The sequence below is a fragment of the Anolis carolinensis genome, chromosome 4, assembly GCF_035594765.1.
Source record: "Anolis carolinensis isolate JA03-04 chromosome 4, rAnoCar3.1.pri, whole genome shotgun sequence".
Classification (NCBI taxonomy): Eukaryota; Metazoa; Chordata; class Lepidosauria; order Squamata; family Dactyloidae; genus Anolis; species Anolis carolinensis.
The window spans coordinates 202573685-202596167 of record NC_085844.1 but is presented as its reverse complement, the minus strand read 5'-3'; the positions used below and the strand labels follow the sequence as shown (position 1 = coordinate 202596167).

Genomic DNA, 22483 nt, shown 5'->3' with positions numbered 1-22483 from the left:
TGCTACAGTGTCAATGTGAAGAACAAAACACAAAGACTAAAAATTAGGCCAAGACTTCTTCCTTCACAAGAAGATTAACAGTGATGAAGAATATATGTTGCAAAAAAGGGTTTGGAGGAAAAATGCATTATTTTGTCTTTGCAAAGTTAGATTTTAGGTTGACACGTCTATGTTTTAGAATTTTAATTAGTTCATTTCATCCTTCCCTCTCAGTCGTTTTGGTGCCAGTACTCACCCCTTTCTCTGCTCTGCATCTACCTTCTAGGTAGACACAAATAGGCTAGATTAAATGTCCCTTGTTCCATCTCGCTGATGAAGTAAAAAGGAATAATATCCTCATTTCACCTTGATCAGGGAACAGCTCATTATATAAGAATTCTGTCATAATTTTCAAACAGGAAAATGTGTTCTCTTTCTCCCCCTCCCCCCCCCCCCCAAATCTTATTCTTTTGGGCTATGGCGCAGGCTGGTAAGCAGCCTGCTGCAATAAATCACTCTGACCATGAGGTCATGAGTTCGAGGCCAGCCCGTGGTGGGGTGAGCACCCGTCAATTAAAAATAAAAAAATAGCCTCTGCTCGTTGCTGACCTAGCAACCCGAAAGATAGTTGCATCTATCAAGTAGAAAATAAGGTACCACTTATAAAGTGGGGAGGCAAAATTTAACTAATTTACAACGTTGGAATGAGGAAGTGCGGTCACAGTGGATGATGAAGCAGCTGCTCCCCCCTGTGGCTAGAATCGAACATCCCCTCAGAAGAAGGTTAAATTGCCTCTGCGTCTGTCTGTCTCTGTCTCGGTTCTATGTGTATATGGGCATTGAATGTTTTCCCTGTATGTATTTAATGTGATCCGCCCTGAGTCCCCTTCGGGGTGAGAAGGGCGGAATATAAATACTGTAAATAAATAATAAATTCTCTCTCAATTTGAATGAAAATTTGTTAGCAACTGTGGTTTCAACTTAATGTGACTTTTTTAATGACGTGATAGGGAGTCATACTTATTCCAGGTTTTTGTCTAGAAACCTCAGGGCTTGAGACGTTCCTGAAATGGCAACCTTAGTGTCAACCCATTATATTTTGTAGTGCTTTACCATGTGTTCCAAGGGACTTTTGTTCTCTTTCTGTAATATGGGTCATGGTGATTGTTTACTCGTCTTCTCCACTGCAAATGCTGCTTTTTTGAGTTCCATGGATTTAAAAATAGACAAAAGTCTATTCTCAAGGGTGATACTATCTAAAAATTTTAAAAACGGGGGATAGAGAGAGGAGGAGGTACAACAGTAGGGAGGGATAAATATGAGCAACTGCAATATGCTTGGAATTTAGAACAAGGATTAAGGGGATAAAACAAAGGCTTTGTGAAAAAGACAATGTTTGAGGAGTTTGTTGATGCAGGAGCGAAACATGATCAGATAAAGGGCTCTGTACACAGGAAGAAAGAGAAAGTGTGTGGAGTCATGATGAAAAGCAAAGGACCTTTGTTAGGTGAAGGTGGTGTGAAGGATGAACATTTATGGGAAGGAACCAAGCAAGGAAAAAGAGCCAAAGGTGGGATGGGAAAAGGCCAAGAAATCTTTTAAACCAAATGACAAGTAAGTTATGCTAGATAAAGACTATGACAGGAAGACAGCTGAGAGCTTGGGTGAAGGGTATAATATGGTTTAGGTTCTTGGAAGGATAAATAATTTTGACAGGAAACATGATTAAAGAGTAAATAGGAAGTCCAGGGGAAAGGATGCAGTTGTCACATTAGCCATCCCTATATAACCAGTGTAATGTGCTGAGAGTTCAGAGGGAAATTGTGAATATTTATAATAGGATACAATTGCCCCCCCCCCCCCCAATTTGTGAAGATTTGGAGTGATGGATCCATGGGAAAGTGAAAAACCCATGAATATCTCTAAGCCCCGCAAGAACCATTTCCCAGTTCAATTTATCACAGTACACAATACATTTGAACTCATATTGCAGAGAACAACCACTGCCCAATTTTGTTTTTGAGGATGCAGGGTTCTTTTTCAAGGAAGAAATAAGGGGTGGGGTAGTAGGGCTTGCTATTTCCAGTTATGTCTATCTTGTGAAGATGATAAATCTAAAAGACTATGCTTCATTTTTTGCCTCTCAATGTGTAGCAAAAACAAAAACAAAAAAGTTACATCTTCAACTAAAAAGTGCTGCTGTTTCTATATCACATTGCATAATATGTAGATACCAAACATGTGTCAGCTCAAGTCAACCCACTTCATTTATGAGTGTAAATTAATTAAAGTTCAGTGGAGTTGTGAAAGCAGAGCTTTAAAATTGAGCTTGTTTTCCACCTATTGTCTATCACCTTTTGTCTACCTTGGAGAACTTCTGGCTTTATTAATATGGGAATTGTGTTCTGTTTCCAACAGGAATGTGCTGGAGAGCCGCTCTTCATGCTGTACTGTGCGATCAAGCAACAGATGGAGAAAGGGCCAATTGATGCTATTACAGGGGAAGCTCGTTATTCCCTAAGTGAGGACAAGTTGATCAGGCAGCAGATTGAGTATAAAACTCTAGTGAGTGGGTGCCTTCTCTGAATATCTTGGGGAACATGCCAAGTACTTGTCTCCCAGGGCTGTGAAACTAGGTGGGATGTTTTGTCCTCTCTTGGACCCTCTGTATTATAGTGGGCCTTCTCACAGAGAATCCTTATATAATGGTAATTTTGAGCCAGGCTTCCTGAGAAACAAAAATGGACTCAGCAGGCAGGGAATGTGTTACTGAAGAAGAATAAAACAGAGGATTTCTTCTTATAATATTTAAGCTAATATATCAGTTGTATTGGTAGGTTTCTTCTTATCCTTAATATTAGCTGCAATACAGTACTGATTAACTAGGACTCATGCAGCTTATTCAATTTTGGTTATTTCCTGGATTGCTTCCTCTTTCAATTAGTATTGCATTTCCACCTGGAAGTTGAGTGTTATCATCCTTCCAAATCCGCTTTATCTGTTGGTGGTAAAATGGGGCTCTCATATGCTCCACAAATTACTATTGTTGTTTACATTTATATCCCCATTTTTCCTGCAGTGAGTGGCAAACATGGTTCAAAAAGGACCATTGACCTCCCAATTCCCAGACCAACACTCTAACCATTACATACCAATTGGTTATTTTCCTGTTTTCTCTGTTGCTACACACACATGCCCATTGACACACTTGAAAGAATAATAAATACCATCTGAAACAAGCTGTTAGTTGTACCAGTTAGTTCATAACTTTACTTTAAGAACTCTGGCTGCATTAGTTTAATGATTTATTGGTTCATTGTGTGGATTGAAAGGATGAATTGACTTTCAAAAACTTTGTGTACTTGATACATGTTCGCAAGCTTTATCCAGTTCTGTAGGTTAAAACCACAGCTAAAAGATATATGCATACATATGTGCTGAACTGTGCTGAATTTATTTGTATATACTACCAGATCTGTATCTCCACCTCCTTTCTGTGTTGTCCATATTTATTCTTTTATTTTAAAATATAATAGTGTTCATGACCTGAGGAGGCATTTATGGTGAAAATGACTATGGTCACATATAGATGATTCATGGACTTCTTTGAATTCAGATTAATATTCTCATTCATTTTTCTTTATAGATCTTGAACTGTGTGAATCCTGACAATGAGAACAGTCCTGAGATTCCTGTCAAGGTGCTGAACTGTGACACCATCACACAGGTCAAAGAGAAGATTTTAGATGCAGTGTATAAAAACGTCCCATACTCACAAAGGCCGCGAGCTGTTGACATGGACTTGGGTAGGGGAATCTTGCTTACAGATGACACTGAAGTCTGCCTTTGAGATTCTTATCATAGATAGAATAATGTTGATTGCAAAAACAGCATAGAGTTATGTTCCACCTTTAAAACGAAATGATGATAACATGGCTTTTGATGGAATATTATTGATCTCATCAGATGCATCGGATTATCCTCCATTCAGATTCATAGTGCAAAATCTTATAACTTTACATACAAAGTGTTCCCCATAGCCACAGAGGATACATGGACTTCACATGGATATGCAAATCTGCTAATGATGACAAATAATAATAATAATAAAACTTTATTTATACCCCGCCACCATCTCCCCAACGGGGACTCGGGGCGGCTTACATGGGGCCATGCCCAGAACAGTACAATATAGCAAAATATAAAACAACATATCATAATACAATTAAACAATACAATAAATAATCATATACAATGCAACACAAAATATATATATAACAGGGCGGGCCGCATGAGACACTTAATTAAAACTTGGGGTGAGAAAAGGATAAGAATACAATCACGGAGAACAGGGACATAAGATAAAAACAATCTAGAGGATAGATGTTGGGGGAGTAACAAAAGAAGTGTGTAATAGTTACTCTCTGAAAGCACATCGGAAAAGCCAGGTTTTTAAATCTTTCCTGAAGGCTAAAAGAGTGGGGGCTTGCCTAATTTCGATGGGCAGTGAGTTCCATAAACGGGGGGCCACAGCAGAAAAGGCCCTCTCCCTTGTTCCCACCAGGCGGGTCTGGGATACAGGCAGTGGCGACAGGAGGGCCTCCCCTGATGATCGAAGAGATCGGGCAGGTTTATGGTAGGAGATACGGTCACGAAGGTAGGTGGGTCCCAAACCGTTTAGGGCTTTATAAATGATGGTCTGCACCTTGAATTGGGATCGGAAAGTGAATGGCAGCCAGTGGAGCTCCTTAAACAGGGGAGTAGATCTCTCCCTGTAACTCGCCCCGTTATTAATCTGGCAGCCGAGCGTTGGACCAGTTGTAATTTCCGAGCCGTCTTCAAGGGAAGCCCCACGTAGAGCGCATTACAGTAGTCCAGTCTAGAGGTAACTAGGGCATGGACCACCGTGGTCAAGTCAGACTTCACGAGGTATGGTCGCAGTTGGCGCACAAGTTTGAGTTGTGCGAAAGCCCTCCCGGCCACCGCCGACACCTGAGCCTCAAGTGTCAACGCTGAATCCAGGAGGACCCCCAAACTGCGGACCTGTGATTTCAGGGGGAGTGCAACCCCGTCCAGCACAGGTTGCCACCCGATACCCCGATCAGACGAGCGACTGACCAGGAGAGCCTCTGTCTTGTCAGGATTGATCCTCAGCTTGTTCCTCCTCATCCAGTCCGCCACAGCGGCCAGGCACTGGTTCAGCATCCGAGGGGCTTCCTTGGATTCAGATGGAAACGAGTAGTGGATTTGCGTGTCATCCGCGTAGAGATGGCAACGCCCTCCAAAACTCCGGATGACCTCTCCCAGCGGTTTCATGTAGATGTTAAATAGCATGGGGGATAAGATAGACCCTTGCGGGACCCCACAGGTCAATGGCCAGGGGTCCGAGCAGGTATCCCCCAGCTTCACCATCTGGGAACGGCCCTCCAGGAAGAACTGGAGCCACTGCAGAACCGTGCCACCGAGCCCCATCCCAGAGAGCCTCCCCAGAAGGATACCATGGTCGATGGTATCGAAAGCCGCTGAGATGTCCAGGAGAACCAGCAGGGTCACACTCCCCCTGTCCAGCTCCCTGCGGAGGTCATCCACCAAGGCGACCAAAGCCGTCTCAGTACTGTGCCCAGGCCTGAAACCAGACTGTGAGTGGTCCAGAAAATCAGTGTCATCGAGGAACTCCTGGAGCTGCGTGGCAACCACCCGCTCCAGAACCTTGCCCAAAAATGGGAGGTTGGAAATTGGTCTGTAGCTGCTACATACAGATGGGTCTAAGGAGGTCTTTTTTAATAGCGGTTTTACCACCGCCTGCTTAAAGCAGGATGGAACTGACCCCTGGACCAGGGAGGCATTTATAATAGCCACAAACCAACCCAACAACCCATCTTTGGCCAGCTTAACCAGCCAAGAGGGACAAGGATACAGAGCGCAACCGGTCGCCCTCACAGACCCAAGAATCCCCTCCACGTCATCAGGAAGAACAAGCCAGAAAGAATCCCATAAGATCGAACAGACAGGTACCTCGGTTACCCCCGCTGGAACTACAGTTAAGCTGGAGTCCAACTTTCAAACCATATTGAAATGAAGGGTGCCAAGCTCAAGAATACAATATAATTGTACTGGACAACCTCAGAAATGCCCAGAAAAGACATATTTCGTCGGACATGGATAAATGAAATTACAGATATCTACAGTATGGATACAGCATACATACTATACATACAGTATTACTCTTTATCGCATTTCTTGTACAGAGCAGTAATATAAACATTTTCTACAAGAAAATGTATGCATTGTAATATCTATAATGATAGAGATGCTATTGGTGTCCAAAGGTAGCTAAAGACTGGTCCAGTCCTTTGAAATATTCTTAGTGATTCTGATATCAGTTCTTCCTCCACTACTCCTAAATAGTGTGTTCTTTAGATGCTGAACCATTAAGCTGCCTGATATTTCAAGCCCCCTTAATAAATATCCTGTAAAGTTTAGAGAAAGTACCTAAAGCAAGGTGTCTCCAACTCTAGGGGTTAATTTCACTTAAACTGTATGGAACCAATCTGTATTAACGTGTCAACTGGGTTTGTTCAGGAATCATCAGAATGATACTTTGATCCATCCCTCCTTCCTTAAAAAATCAGCATTTCATAGCAGTGATGACTACGATCCGAACTCGAGTCATCCCCTTTTCCCTATGCGCAGGGAAAATAGAATTGTTGTGGTAGTCTGTGGACAGTGGATTGGTCTTCATTGGGTCTGGTCCTTCTGGGTTACTCCATAGTTTTGGTCCCATTTCAGAGACTCCCCTGACTTTCCTTCATGCAGGACTAAACCAAATTAACATATTTTGGCCTGCAATAAGGACCAAAACTTCCAGAATATTTTGGGGACAACCGGAGACAACATCATGCTGTCTGTGGGCTTTTAAACCCATGAGAACAAGCCCCAACCTATTCTTTTTTTTTTTTTTTTTTACTCTTTTGCAGAGTGGCGCCAGGGCCGAATAGCACGTGTGGTCCTTCAGGATGAAGATATAACCACCAAGATTGAGGGTGACTGGAAGCGACTAAATACCTTGATTCATTATCAGGTGAGCAAGTAAAGCCTAGCATGTAGCCTGCAGAAATGAATGGAAGATAACAGGGGAAAACTTGCTAAATGCCCAGAAATTTAATTCTTCAGCATATTTTCTAATAAGACAGGCAGAAAGAATCATTCTTTTGATAAAGCGGATAGTTCAATGTGTCCATGTGTTAGAGGAGAAAATAGCCTTGACACACATCTCACAGCAACAAGCAGAGCTGAAAATTGACTAAATTAAAAATGCCAGCTGCATTCATAAGACAGACAGCATATTGCTGTGCTCCCAGCTCAAAGGATGTAGAGGCCAATACAATAACTGGCATGCTAGAAACCTGGGTCTGGAATGTGACAGAGGTACGTACTGTCGAAGAAGAGGCTTATCAGCTGGAGATTATGCTGCTGAATTATCATAGTCATAACAAGAATATCAGGCTACATGGGGCAATTGTTTATTAACAGTTCAGATACAAAGCTATACTATAGCCCCATTTAGGAAAGCTAGCGTGTTTTGTAGGCCATTGATTCAAGTTCATACAGTGACTATATTAGCACTGTTCTCTGCTTTGCCACAGAGCCAATCAACATTGTATTACACTGTAATTCCATTTCATAGAATCATAGAGTTGGAAGAGACCACATGGGCCATCTAGCCCAACCCGCTACCATGCAGGAAAAGCACAATCAAAGTACCCCTTCAGTTTAAAAGCCTCCAAAGAAAGAGCTTCCATCGTTTGTAAAACCATGCAAGCAGAGGCTTCACGTGATTTAAAAAAGACTTCACATGTTGCAGATACATCAATATGATTTTTCAGCCAGGCCTATCCACTTATCAACATATAGAATGCAACACAGGACATTTGTATATTCGAGTAGAACTGTACCAGTTCTAGGGGAAACCCTACCTGCATTGTCTTTTGTCTTAGCAAACATTTCATTCATATTCAGTTAAAACTCCCACTTCATAATTTTTAAAGTGCTCAACAGAAAAGAATAGGAGATAGACTGTGGAACAAACAGATACTTGAAATTTAATTCAAAAAGGTGTCTTGATTTTATCAAGTTTGGATTATGAGAAAGATTAAGGGTGTTATTAGACCCTTGTGGTTCTAAATTAGATCACGACTAATTACCGTATTTGGTGGCAGTGTTCTCTAAAGTGGAACAGATTTTCTCACAATTGTTTCTTTAAGATCATCCCATCCTTTCAGTTTTCACCACAACTATGTGGTGGTTTCCCATTGAATTATGTCTGGCAGTGATTGTCAGTAATTTGCTACCCACATTTTAAACATCATCAGTTCAGTTCAGTTGTCAGGAGGGAAGATGCACAGTTAATCACAGTTGCTGGGCAGATACTTCTATGTGTACTTCTATGTACGCAGAAACATAGAAGTAAAGCAGGAAAAGGGGAAACCAACAAATACAATTTAAAAATCAGAAGTATTTTAAGCTGGATAATGTGGTCTTCATCACAGTTAGCAGGGAGGGAGGTTGCTCCATTGCCTCTTCCTTGAGATTGCACTTTCTTTATTGCTAAAGCAAACAAAATCCCAAGGCATTTCCTTTTGCACAGTTAAGTTACATATCTTCCTTGTATTAACCACCTTGCTTTCCTCTTACACTAGTCTTCCTATTCATTCTTATGATTATTAGACATTGTGCTCCATAATACATTGTTCTTCTGAAACCACAATGCTCCCTAGAAACCAGTCAGATGGGCACATGGCTCATTGTGGGATTTCCAGGATTATGATTGAAGTTGCCTACAACACATTCCTTTCCACAGAAATATGAATATTGTTCATTAGTATTACAATTAACTTATATGTATGCAGATTTAAATTTGGGTAATGCAGATGGCCTGACAGGAACGTATTAACTATACAATATTCAGCAATATTTGATATCAGTTTTGCCAAATTTGTAAAGTCAAAGAGTCTGTATAGATGTTGGATTTTTCAAACATGTTCTATATGAATTTGTCCCTATCAGGTTACTGTGTGCTGTGGTTCAGAATTCAGTTCAGCTTGAAATATTTCCTCAGGTATAAGAATAAGCTCAGTTTAGCTAAATGACTGGGCCTTATAATGTGTGCAAATGACATTGTCCTGAAAAGAATTGCATGGCCTAGGAATTAAATGAATTTTCAGAGGCAGATTAGCTTGAAATAGAGTGTGTATGATGATGAGAGAGTATACTTAGCCCTTGTCAAGATAGGTCTCACTTACCCCAGAAACCAATGGTTCTCAACCTGTGGGTCCCCAGGTGTTTTAGCCTACAAGTCCCAGAAATCCCAGTCAGTTTACCAGCTATTAGGATTTCTGGGACTGGAGGTCCAAAACATCTGCCATAAACCAATAGCTTGAAATATTTGATAGGTGAAAGGTGGGTTGAAAGCTTAAGGTAACTGAGTATGTTGCAACTGCATCAAGTTTTCTTGTGGGAAAATAAAGATGTTCTCAAGAAGGTAACAGTTTTGGGGTTTCTCTTATGACTTTAGCCACTTGCACTATTAAATTGGTTTGATACCATCCTGATATTGTGAAAGAAGAATTATTTTTGATAAAGCTAAGCAATACTTTATCTTTCCAGTGTCAGGGTCATAGATTTTAGAAACGTATGTTGCCATGGGTTCCTCAGAGAAAGGGCAGAATGCAATTGAGGAAAAAATAGTAAATGTTATTTGCTCTACTTCTAGCATGAATTATCCCTAAAAGAATGGAAAAAGACCAGTTCCACTGAAATGTGTTGAAATCTATCTACATGCATTATATTGTTTATTGCTTTGTTTTTTCTGCATAGTTTCATTTAACTGACAGTTCACTCAAACACATTCTCATTTTCATAGGTATGCAGTCTTAATTACTCTCTGGTCAAGCCTTCCAGGAGAGGAATAGAAATTTAATCTTGAAAGCCTATTTCTATCTCCCTCCCTCCACCTGCTAATTAGTGGTGGCAATTCTACAGTAATAGATTCCTAGACATTGACCATGAAGTACCATTCCAGATATTTACGTGTCTTGAACCAGATCATTTTATTCCCTTATCACTACATTTTTCAGCCTCCACAAACAGATTTATTTCACTCCTGGTCAACTTGTCCCTCTCAGTGAGAAAATCAGTATACTCCTTCTTTGATCAAAATACTGTAAGGCTTGGATTTTGAAACACTGATATTGTTTTGTCATAAATCCCTTTTACTATGGCTTTATACCTGTTTCAGGCTATCTCTACTGAACATTATCCTCAATTCAGTTTCCTAAAGTCTTTGAAAAAATGTCCCATGACATTATGAGATGTAGCTTGTATGCAGAACAAAATGCGCAAGATATTAAACATTTCCCCATTTGTTTTGAAACAAATATCCACTTTCAAAATGCAGTCAGTTCTTCGCATTTGCTGGGGTTAGGAGCAGAGGACCTCCAGAAAAATGGGGAAAAAACATTAATAAAAATTCCTATTCTTTTACCTCTGAGAACATCTCTCTGGGAATTTTTAGGTCCTCTTGTGTCACTCTGTGGTCAACTTTATAAAGGAAAGCTGACCACAGGTTTGTGCTGGAGAACTTAGAGATTGCTAGAGAGACATTTTAATCAAATCCATGAATAATCAAATCCACAAAAGTCAAACCTGCAAACACAGAGGGCTAATTGTACAACTTTCTTCATTCACATCTATTATTGTTGGCATAGACTTGAGGAAGTCTTCTTTTAGCAACCCATTTAACCCAGAATTCTTCTTAAACATTTTCCTAGCTGAACTGCAGTGCTTACTGATTGCCATTTCTATCCACTCATAAAACCAAATTATTGTTGTTGTTGTTGTTGTTGTTGTTGTTGTAGAAAATCATCAGGAAAGAGCAAAAATGACCTTCTTACACAGGGAGCCCAAGAGCCTAAGCATCACCACTGTGTAGGTTCCTACACTTGTTCCTCCTACCATAGCTTAGCAAGAGGCATGCAAAAATTAGAATTCAACAAGCAGATAGTTTCAAATGATTTTTTATCTGTGGATAAATATGCAATTAATTATTAGAAATAGTTCAGGATCTTCAACTAGTGAAGAACGCAATCACCCAAGCAAGTGGATACAAGGTGTTCGAGTCATGTGACGTCTTTACTGAAACAACTGCAGTGTTTGCCAGTATATTTCCAAGGCAATTTAAAATGATATAGTTAACTTTTAATCTCTAAACAATTCAGGACTAAGTTATCTGTAGAATTATCTGCCTCTCTACGATTGTGTCCAAACATGGAGGTTATTGGCCAAAGCCTTATAGGTTTCTATGCCTTTCAGAACAATGTGGCTTATAAGCATGAGGAGCAGGGCTTTTTCAGTGGCAGCATCACAGTTACAAAACTGGGTATCAAAAAGGATGCATCAGGCCTCCTCTTTCCAAGTCCTTCAAAAGAGCCCTTAAGCACAGATTTATTCTCAGTGGCCTTCTCCCGATACTTTTATGGTCTGTTTGATGGTTCTTTGGTTTTAGTATGTGATTGATTTTAATGTTCGACTTTCATTGGTTTTAGTCTTACTGTTTGGTTTTTATTACTTATTAAATTGTTAATTGGCTTTTAATTGCACGTTATTGATGTTTTATGGATTTTGTAAGCTACCTTGAGAGGTTTCTTTTGAACTACAGAATCCATAAATAGAACATCATAAATAAGTGACTGTGTCTCATCCCACAGAAAAAAAATATATACCCTTGGACTTTTGGAAACATTGGCTGGTTCATAGGTACTGAAATTTTAAGATTGTGATAGAGAGATGGAGCTGACTTTGGGGGGAAAGGATTGACATGTTTACCCAGTGTAGGCAGTTCTATGCTAAGGGGACAACTGTGATGTTTTTCACCCCTATTTTGATGAAAACTTGCCTGAGGCTTCCACATTTGAATGGCACAGTGGAAGATACTAATCTTCTAATCAGTATGGGGATGAAGTGAATAAAAAGGAGACGTTTGTAAAAGGTCACTAAACTTTATGGAAAGTTTTCCCATTGGTGTCTATAACAATAAAAACTGCAGATCACACAGAAATCAGGGCATAAATAAAAGATTTGCAATTATTATTAAGAGGAAAATGTTTCTTCTTTGCAAGAAGGATGTTGTCAAGAAAGAGACCATATGTTTGGTCTCATCCATCCCCATATGTGAAGATTACCCTAATTTAATAAACTGGAAAAGACCAGAGAGCTGCTCTTTGTTCAAGTTGTGATAGAAATTGCTAGCACCAGTGAATTCCATTAACATATGTTCAATTAGAACATTTCATTGATCATTACTTGACCTCAGGCAGCTATGAAGCCATAGAAGTCATCTCAGGCTATATCTGTAATGTTCTGTTATTTCCTATTTTGGATGAGGTATGAGGAAGAATTTGTGCATCTAGGTCAGATCAGGAGGAATTCAATGATATGTGACAACTCCTATAATATTATAGATATATTATCCTCTATGGATAAGTTTCCACAAGCCAGATTTGCTCGGGATTAACCTCCTGAGGGCCAAAATTTTCCTGATCCTAGTGCAATCTTTCCCACCACCTAAAGTACTTCCCCATATCAATTCTGGCTTCCACTTGTGACACCTTATAATTCAGATATAACTGGGGTGAGATACTACAAATCTTTATTTAAGTAGGGCATGTCTTTCTAAGTTGGAAACATTTTCAAATATAAAACTATATCATTGGAAGCAGTGCCATCATATTCTTCTCAGTAGAATATCTAGCATTTTGTCAAGGCACATTTCAAGGTACAAAGCATTCCCACATTTTTTCCACAGCTACTCTGAAAAGTGGGTAAAACTAAAATATTATGACTTGTCTGCATTCACCCTTTGATCTTCACAGCTAAGCAGGGTCCAGACCTTTATCTATCTGTCTAAGCCCAAGTTTTGCCTGCAGATCAAAATGCAGACATGCAGCTCTGGGTTTACAGACTGCTATAATAATTATATTGTATGCAGGCTAAGGTTTGCAAATCCACCTCAGCTGTTATTAAAGGGAGTGCAGAAGTAAGGATTTTCACAAGTAGCTAAGTGACTAAAAAGCACAAATTCCCTTCGCTTCAGAAATCCCAGCTTCCATTTAAAATGATTGGAAAGAAGAATATCTAAATCCCTTTGGTAATGTGAAAAGCATTTGTATTAGTTGTAGCTGAGGCTATCATCAACTATGTCAGTATCATACAAAGAATTAAACTGCATTGCTCATTTGCCATGAGATACCCACTCTCACGTAGAAGCAGGAGCAATGTTATACCTGTGTATTCAGGAGCAACTGGTTAGATTCTAGAACATACACTTCAGAGATACTAGTATTTTGCTATGCTTTTGACTTGTTCCTTCCATTAATCAGTCTGTTGCCCCAAATGACAGTAATGGCTGTTTCCATTTCAGAAGCCTGAAAAAGAAATAATTTACTGCCAAATGTGCACAATCCTTTCCTAGCATGTACCAGATCGTTTAGCAGCCCAGCTCAAGATTGCTTAAGCTGCAGTGAACAGCTGGCCTTCCTGCAACAGAATTCTTATCTAAGTGACACTTTACCACCCATTAGTCACAGTTTTGCAGGGGTTTTGTCTAACACATTTTCCTTTTAAATGTCATAGAAGCATTTTAGTTTTTAGTTATCAAATTTACAGAAGCTTCAAGATCAGACAATGCAGTACAGGCTGATCATCAGGTGCCTACAGCGCTGAACTGAGAACAGTTCCTTTCATTATAATAGATGGGTATTCCTAACCGCTTAAAACTAACAATCTTTTGTATGAAAAGGATGTTGTTAGTTTGAAGGGGCAAACTAACATATTGAGTCCCAAAGTATGGATTGCTTTAAAGGCATAGTTGCTAAAACTATGCAATTAGGGTAACTGTGATAAAATTATGTAACTGCTACCCCTGAAAATGACTACAAGTATTCTTTGTTGGTTCTCACGTGGCAACTGTGACCAAGAGTGCCAAGAGTGTCTAGAGTCATACTATTTAGCCTTTTCTTGATTTTCAGGAAAGTGTGGGTAGCTAAAACAATTTTTGGCATTTTGGGTTTAATTTTTTTAAAAGTGGGATATGTTATTGCTTTTTGACTTCAGGAAAGATATATGTGTGGGGTTCAAAATATCAGACAGTTGCCCAATCCTGATATAAATTGTGAGCCACGCACACACATTTATATTGCATACTACATCTGTGGTGAAAGAACTGGAAAGGACCAATGTGAATACAGTGCTGTTTTCACCTTGAAAGTCCCAACATCCTTGGTTTATTAGCAACTCATTTTATACCAGATCAACAGAGAAGAAGCTCATTGATGGACTTGTCTCTTGCATGTTAAAATCTTCCCCCATATTCCTTACCCAAGTGCTTAACAAGAGCTTAAAATGCACAATAAGACCACACTTCTTATCCTTGCTTTCTGGTTGTGTTTGGTAACCCTGAGACATTCAGGGTTAGGAAAGAGAATTTAACATCTATGTAGAGCAAACAGACAGTTACTCCACAGCTCAGGCTATGCTCATCATATGGCTTAAACTCTTTCCCTCAGTGCTTAGTATTTCAGGATCTTGGTCTCAACTGAATCCTGATCATTGCTCACAATCCAAGATTCATAGCACAAATCCATCATGTTACAGTTCTTCAGCAGCATTATTTTAGTGTGTAGCATCTATGCTAAAGCAGATGCATACACCAGGTACTGATGGGGACAACAGTATAAAAGTATCCAACTGTGTGTGATTGTGTATCTCATTCTATAGAAATTGAAGGAAACTATAAGCATCCCTTCAGCTCTTCATTTTTTGTTTTCTTAATTAGTCCATCAATCAAGTCAGTCGCTGTTATTATTATTACAGTTGGTGACCAGTTTTGTGACCAGCATAAGAATTGGGTGCAATCTATAATTGAGATGAATAGCCTTTACTCAGTTGAAATAAAACCTATAAGAGCAGTGGTTCTCAACAGCTGATAAACTGGCTGGGATTTCTGGGAGTTGTAGGCCAAAGATATCTGAGGACCCCTGGTTGAGAACCACTGTGTAAGAGCATAGGGCAGGCCAGCAGGGAATACACCTCTAATGGAGCAGTTCTCCAAATACATGTGTGACCCTAAAAGGACCCCATAGTGTTGAGACACACATACTGAACACTGCAGAATTCTCATTACTGTTCTGAAAAGCCATCAATTCCCAGCATGCTCATTCATTTCATTTTCAGATTAGCAAAAACTTTAAAATATGCCATTTATTATCAGTTTGGAACAAACAAGAGTAAAAATATGACTGCTCTGAAAACAGATTGAAAGATTCAGGAAAATAGAAGTGGAATATATACAGTAGTTTTTACCTTACCCTCAATTCCACACTGAAATGTATAATTACATGTATAAATTCAATTTCAAAGACCAAACCAAGCCATTGGGAATCTGAAAGAGCCGAGGAGTGAGAGATTAGAAACTACTTCCAATTAAAAATTAAGGATAAAGAAAAATAAAAAATGACAAAAATTAGATACCTTATCTAGCAACCCATTATCATTATTCTTTTCATATGAATTGAACAAGAATTCATTTTTTCATTTGTTTGTTTGCTTAAGAAATATACCTGCTTCCTTTCAAGGCAAAATCTCCTAAGCAACATTACAAAAACATAATAAAAACAGTATAAAACAGCTTTAAAAATTAATTAGGTGCCACTGACTTACGAGACCAATCAGAAATTAAAGATCAAGATAAAACTTCAGTGAATAAGTGGCACTTTTTGTGTGAATTGTTTCATATAGTTCTGAAATATAATGAGGACATGAAATTGGAAAAGGCTTAGAAATGTGTAAAACTTGCAGACAAGATCCATGCAATTGTTAATTCATGTGGTACATGAAAAGGACACTATCCGTTAATGGGATACCGTTGAGCAAAAGTTTAGGAGACATTACTTTAGACATTCCTGACAATGTGTTAAAGTTTCACATGGTTCAAGTTAGAAGCAGGGATGCTATAAGACATCCAGCTGGGATAAATTTAGCTCATTAAATCAAAGTATCTGGGCATTGTTAAGCTGTATGAATAAAATCAAAAAGATATCAACCAGGTTTTGCATGTTTAGCCCTAATGTAATAAGTGTGAAATTGAATGAAGAAAAATGTGTGTTTTACATTAGATGTTACTTTAGCTGACAAGAAGTCACATTCTACTTAAGCCTCAGGTGGAAATGATGCCAGAGAAATCCCTGAATGCTTAGTTGTCCAGGAAAGAAAAAAAATCTGACACTGGTGGCTAAGAATGTGAAATATTTGTCCATGGTTTTTAAAGTATGACATGGATATTTGCAACTTCCTTCTTTTTTTTTTTTTAACTACATCTCTAAAGCAATGGTACAAAGCCCTGGGGATCATTACGTTTTGTGTGTAAGTTGTCTCTATACTCCAGTAACTGGAATTAAGCCATATAAATTGGGTGACAGAAGACGAAATAACTAGAACTAACTGTGGTGCTTATCAAATTCAAATATCTTTACTCCACACCCTACTGCATCTTATTCATATTATAGTTGGCCCTCCACATTTGTGGGTTTGGTTTATGTGAATTTGATTAAAATGTTCCCTCTAGGAATCTCTAGGTCCTTCAGTTTGATTCCATGGTCAACTTTCATGGGAAATTGACCATGCTGCACACAGAAGGACCTAGAGCAGTGGTTCTCAACCTGTGGGTCCTTAGTTGTTTTGGCATACAACTCCCAGAAATCCCAGCCAGTTTAATAGCTGTTAGGATTTCTGGGAGTTGAAGGCCAAAACATCTGGGGATCCACAGGTTGAGAACCACTGATCTAGAGATTTGTAGACAGAACATTTCTGTAGACATGTGTAGGTCCTCCCGCATGATTTAATGGTCAACGTCTGGCAGAGACTGACCATAGAGTGGTGCTGGACAACCTAGAAATTCCTAGAGAAATATTATCTGAGCTAAAATAAATAGCATTCACCATTTTAAATTTCATGGAGGTACTTTGCCCCTAGCCCAGTGAATGTGGAGGGTTTGCTATAGTAATAATAAGTAGCATAAAGTTGTTACTTTTTTAATGAATGTTTTCACAAATCTCATAGAGCAGTCTTTCTCAAACTGTGCTCCTCTGAGTGCTTTGGACTTTAGCTCTCAGAAATCCTAGCCAGCTTACCAGCTGTTCGGAAGTGCTGGGGTTGAAGTCCAAAACATCTGGAGAAGCACATACTCTATCATAGAGTATTCATATTTTTTACCTGTTGATCCGAATGTGCCACCTTCATTTCCTTCTAAATGGGCATTATAGAACATGGGGGAGGTGGCAGGGGGACCTGACTGGTGTCACAAAATTCTGGCAGACTTTATAAAGGCATCTTCTGAAGAACTTCCTTAAAAGGTGTTAGCTTGCCATTAGAAAGCAATCAGAATGTTCCTCCCCAAATGAAGTTTAGTGGTAAAGGTGAATTCCATGCAGATATACTATTATCTTGGTGGCAAGTGTTCCTGCTTTAAAAAAAAAAATTACATCACAGTGTTTCATTTCAAACTACTGTAGCAATTCACATTGGCTCTCATAAATGTTCTTTTTGTTCTGGCAATGTATTACCTCTAGAATTATATATGCTTAATTCAATTACTTCAGTTATCTCTAAGTAGGAGTGGCATGAATAATCCTGTTTGATGACCCTGCGGATGTGCCGCTGTCTAGCATTGTCCACTTCTTCCCCCTCATCATGTCCGTGCTGTACAATGCCTTACAAGCCTGCTATAATCCTTCTAATTTTCAGTCCTCCATTTCACTTTTGAATGCTTGTTTTTCTACCTCTTCGCCTTTTGAAGTTTTATAAAACAGTAGCCATTCATAATCCACTCAGAGTAGCATAAATCTAGAGAGAGCTACTGTATGTTATGCCAACACTACACAACACACATGCCATTTTGCAATATGCATCTACAGTGCACAATTGCAGTACACAGCTACAATATGGAACACTGTTGTATGTGAAACATTTGTTGTGAAATGGGGAATAATTCACTCCACATAATGTAACTTACTTATGCGTATGTCAGTTACAGACTGCTAGGCAAAATGTGCCTACTAAAAGTGAGACAATGTCATCAGGGAGATTGACCTTTCTACAGGAAAATGTTACCACATCAGTCTTACTCTTGGCAGGAGTGGGGTTCAGAGGCAGAGGAGAGAAATTCAGCCACTTGACAGGGTTTCCAGTGGGGAAAACCTTGCTTTAGGCATAAAGAATTTCTTTATTTTGTCTTATAATGCTTCTGAAGACACAATCCAATTCAAGCACTCAAGAGCAGACTTGCAATTTTAGTCTTAATCATGGGAAGAAAAGGGATTGAAAGAGGGACATGGGGTTCAGCAGCAGGTAGAGAGAACTGCAAGGGGATTTTCTGCATTGGGTATAGTTTTAAAAAAAATAAATTACTATCCACTTCTTATCTATTCAGTTGTAAGTTCTGTTGACTCCAGTGAAACTTACAGAAAAACCCTTTGCCTGTTTCTCTCACTCAAAATAAAGACACAAGGGAAAAACTGAGGAATCTTGTGCATGCCCATCCTAATTTCGATACCCTTTGGGGAAAAGCTTAAACAAAATAATATTTTTCCTTACTGAGTTTATTGAGAAGGTAGTAGTGTGACAAAGGGTGTGATGACTGGAAGAAGGATGGCCCCCATAGTGTGAAGAATTGAATGTGTGTACCCTTCAGCACAAAAAAAAAATGGATGTATGAGGGAAGGCAGGACAGTACTAATGAGGAAAATATCAACAACATGGAATGGAAACAAAAGAAGTAAGGGACTGTGGAAAAGAGAAAAGAAGCAAGTACTGTCAAAGCAAATGCGATATGTTACTTTTATATAGAAAAAGGACAATACATGATGATGCAAGACCAAGGGAATATATACGTATTATTTGGATGTGTTCATGTGTCATGAGAATTAAAAATGTGAATCTGGGGGAAACAGAGCTTAGAATATTAAGTTTGAAAATTAATTTGATAATGTTAAATGTTAGAAATTGGGAAATTAATTAATCACCATATATGCTCATAGTTGAAATTGTTTAATTAGTTTAGTTATCAATTAATTCACTGATTGAAATAGTTTAGAACTGGACCATAGGATTTGAGAATGGCATGGAGATTATCATTGTTGACCTCAGGGAACATTTTGCTACTAGCTCCTTCAAAAATGATCTTTTTCTCCCTTTAATGTTGCATGACTCTAACTTGAATTTTTTTTCCTCCTTGTGTGAACTACAAAGTTCAATATTTAATGAAATTGGTTATTGATAGTCAAACATGGCTGAAACTGTCAGGTTGGGAAAAGCTTTCCTGAAGCATAGAATTTCAACTTACAGTGTCTTCAATTTGTTGTTCATTTGCATCTCTTTTTTCCTTTCTACCCCACAGTTACAGTTCTTCTTTATAAAAGGTTACTAAGAAGTGGTTTATTTAAATTAGAAGGCACTGACCTACCACAAATACAGTAATAAGTAGACAAGTACAAAGATTGGTCACTGAAGAAGTTTTAATCAGAAATTATTTGAGAGATTCAGAAAATATGCAGAATATTTTTCTGTGAAAGTGAATTATTTCTGCTTCTCTAATATCAATCAAAGCTCTACTAATTATCATCAAAGATAATTAGTAGAGCACATGTTTCACATACTGAAACATGGGGTCCCAAATTCAGTTGCTGACACCTCTAGTTTAAACAGTTTAAACAGTTACATATCTAACAACCCAATTGTTCTCTACACCCATCTTATATTTTGAATGTATGAAACCTAGCTCTAAAAATTGGACTTTATAAAATTATGCAAAGGCAAGGAATATACAATAAAGACCTAAGATTTTATCTTTAGGACTATCTGGAGGACATTGTCTAATTATACATGGATAGAGCATTCTATCATACTTAACACATAAAACTTGCTTCTGGGTAGATTATTTAAATGAAAGTTATTTATGACATGAATAAATAATATGCCTCTATCCTTTTGCTCCAAACTCCAACTTATCAAATCCTCCAATAAGGAATGAATGGAATGGGTGAAAAAAGCAGAATGGGAAAGTAGGAAGGGAGAAGTGAGAAGCCAAGAGAGAAGAATATTGGAGAGATGGTTGCTAAAACTTTTTCTTAATTACTGAGGAGCCCAGCATTACACGAGTAGCACACTAAAGAAATGCAGGGGGGTTCATCCCAAATAATATTTTATATTAAGTTATAAGCAACCATATACATTAGAGCCCACTGCAAAATACAATGAATAGAAGAGAAGAAGTTACTGAAGGAGGCTACTATATATCCACACCCTTCCGATCAGCCAATATAGGGGAGAACCTGTTTTTCAGTCAGAAAAAGCCTAAACATTTTGACATTCTGAAAGAGCCCTGACTTCATCTGCTAAATACACCAATCACTCTCCCAGCCTCACTATTTATTTTTCTCCTTTCAAAACCAAAATTAAGTTCTCCCTCTCCCCCTTTGCCTATCTACTGACCCAAAGAAACTGAACAGATCAGCATGTATAACAATAGACTCATGTGATGCATTTTCTCAAATTCCAATACCATATTTCATCACATAATAGTCACTACTGCATACCCCATTTTGCGGGTGCCAAGTTTGGGATTTTTCCTGTTCCTCGCATAATAATTGTACCCTGTATTCACTTGACCATGCTTTTGCCAATGCAAGTGAATTAAGGCTGCCAGCCCCTTGAAGCCATGGAGATTCCCTCACCTGGCAGCCAAGGGAAGCCCCATAGCTCTAAAGGGTGCAGGTACATGGGCGAGTGAATCCTCACTCACCCGCACACCTGCACTGTTTTCACCGCATAATAGTTGCCACTGTGTAATAGTCACAACTCTCTTTTTTTGGAAAAAAGGGAGTGTGACTATTATGTGATGGTATTTCTTCTCAGGCAGCAGTTTTACTGAACATAACAGAAGAAAAGGTAGTAATGAATTCTGACAACATAATTCTCCAAAGGATATTTCTAATTTCAGAGTTAATTGGGGAATATAGTATGTTAGATGAAATCAATAAAAAATAGAAGGTTAATAACTGAACTAGTAAATGAATGAGTTAAATTCATAGAACCAACAAAGTGGCATAAACAGGTGGCTTGGCTACAGTGAAAATTTTCTTTCTAGGTGATCACCCACAAAATAGCTCAAAGAGAAAGAAAACCTGAAATGGGGCCTGCAGAGATATTACCAAAAGGACAGTGACATAGAGAAATTGCCCAGTACACTGAAGATGAGAAAATAATCATGTATAACTGAGAGGTGAAGGAAGCAATATACCAAGAAATGGGAAATGTTGAGAATGTTAGAAGGTGCTGTCTCAACTTTGAAAGTATTACCAGATGAATATAAAGTTTCCTGAAATCAATTCATATGTCAGAAAGAGAGCAGTGGAAAGAATTGTGCCAAGGAAGACTGCAAAGTCACCATAGATATACTAAACAAATTATGTTAAGACATACAATGCAAATTCCAATCGGATTAAGTAAAATGGACAAGATATCTTAAGAAGCAATTTGATGCACTTTCGGAATTTATGATACAGTTACTCCAGAAGATAAACTCAATGACCTCTTTCTGGAAAAATTGGGTACTGGTCTGATTCCATAAAATGTGAATATTTTTGCCTAGACTTACAAATTTCAAGGAAAGGACTGGTGTTCTTAGCATTTAATGTGTGCTTATGTACTTTATTAGACGGGGCCTGAATATTATGTACCTACAAAATGAACAGCTTGTTAACAATTGGATACCAGCGATAGATGATTTGAAGGGGTGAGCACTCATGCAAAGTCAATTAAATAAAACACAAGTTAGATAGTTTTCTCAGCTAGAAGAGTTTGCCATTGCAATTCCCCCAACTATTCTCTACTATGATGTTGTTAATAAAAAATTGTAGAAATGTAAGGGTCTGTTAATGAAGACTTTGTGATTCTCAGATTTATGGGGAGGGTAAAATTAAACGCTACCACTAAAACTTGCTATAACAAAATCTCGTTAGTGTTAATGTTCATTTATAGTTTGAGTTCCCCAGTTTTACTCCCCCTCCCTCTTTTCAATACAATTGTGGGGCTGGGCATTAAGATCCCGAAAGATGATTTTATGACTTGTTCTGCTGTAAATCAAACTTTTAAAGTTCATAAAAATGGTTAAAATAAAAAATGTTTAATAGGAATGCTTTACGGTCCATAACATTATTATAGCTGTTTTATTCCCAGTGCGTTATTACTTTAATTGGGTTGCTACAATTCTTGGGAATCTTAGTTTTTATTGGATCAAAAGTTATCCTAAATCAAATTGATTAAGAATGCTTTCAATATGTCTTTTAATTTTCCAGTCTTTTACTTCAGAAACAGAACACGCCAACAAAGAAAT

The 22483-nt window shown here is 38.5% G+C and overlaps 1 protein-coding gene across 2 annotated transcripts in view; it reads left to right on the top strand.

Moving 5' to 3' along the window:
* plxna2 (plexin A2) overlaps window positions 1–22483 on the top strand; it is a 555589-nt gene that overhangs the window by 505516 nt on the left and 27590 nt on the right. For both annotated transcript variants that reach the window (XM_008116576.3, XM_062978633.1), the window contains 3 exons: window positions 2398–2544; window positions 3626–3785; window positions 6957–7060. In XM_008116576.3, the coding sequence (XP_008114783.1) occupies window positions 2398–2544; window positions 3626–3785; window positions 6957–7060 (411 nt within the window). The remainder of the gene's footprint in view (window positions 1–2397; window positions 2545–3625; window positions 3786–6956; window positions 7061–22483) is intronic.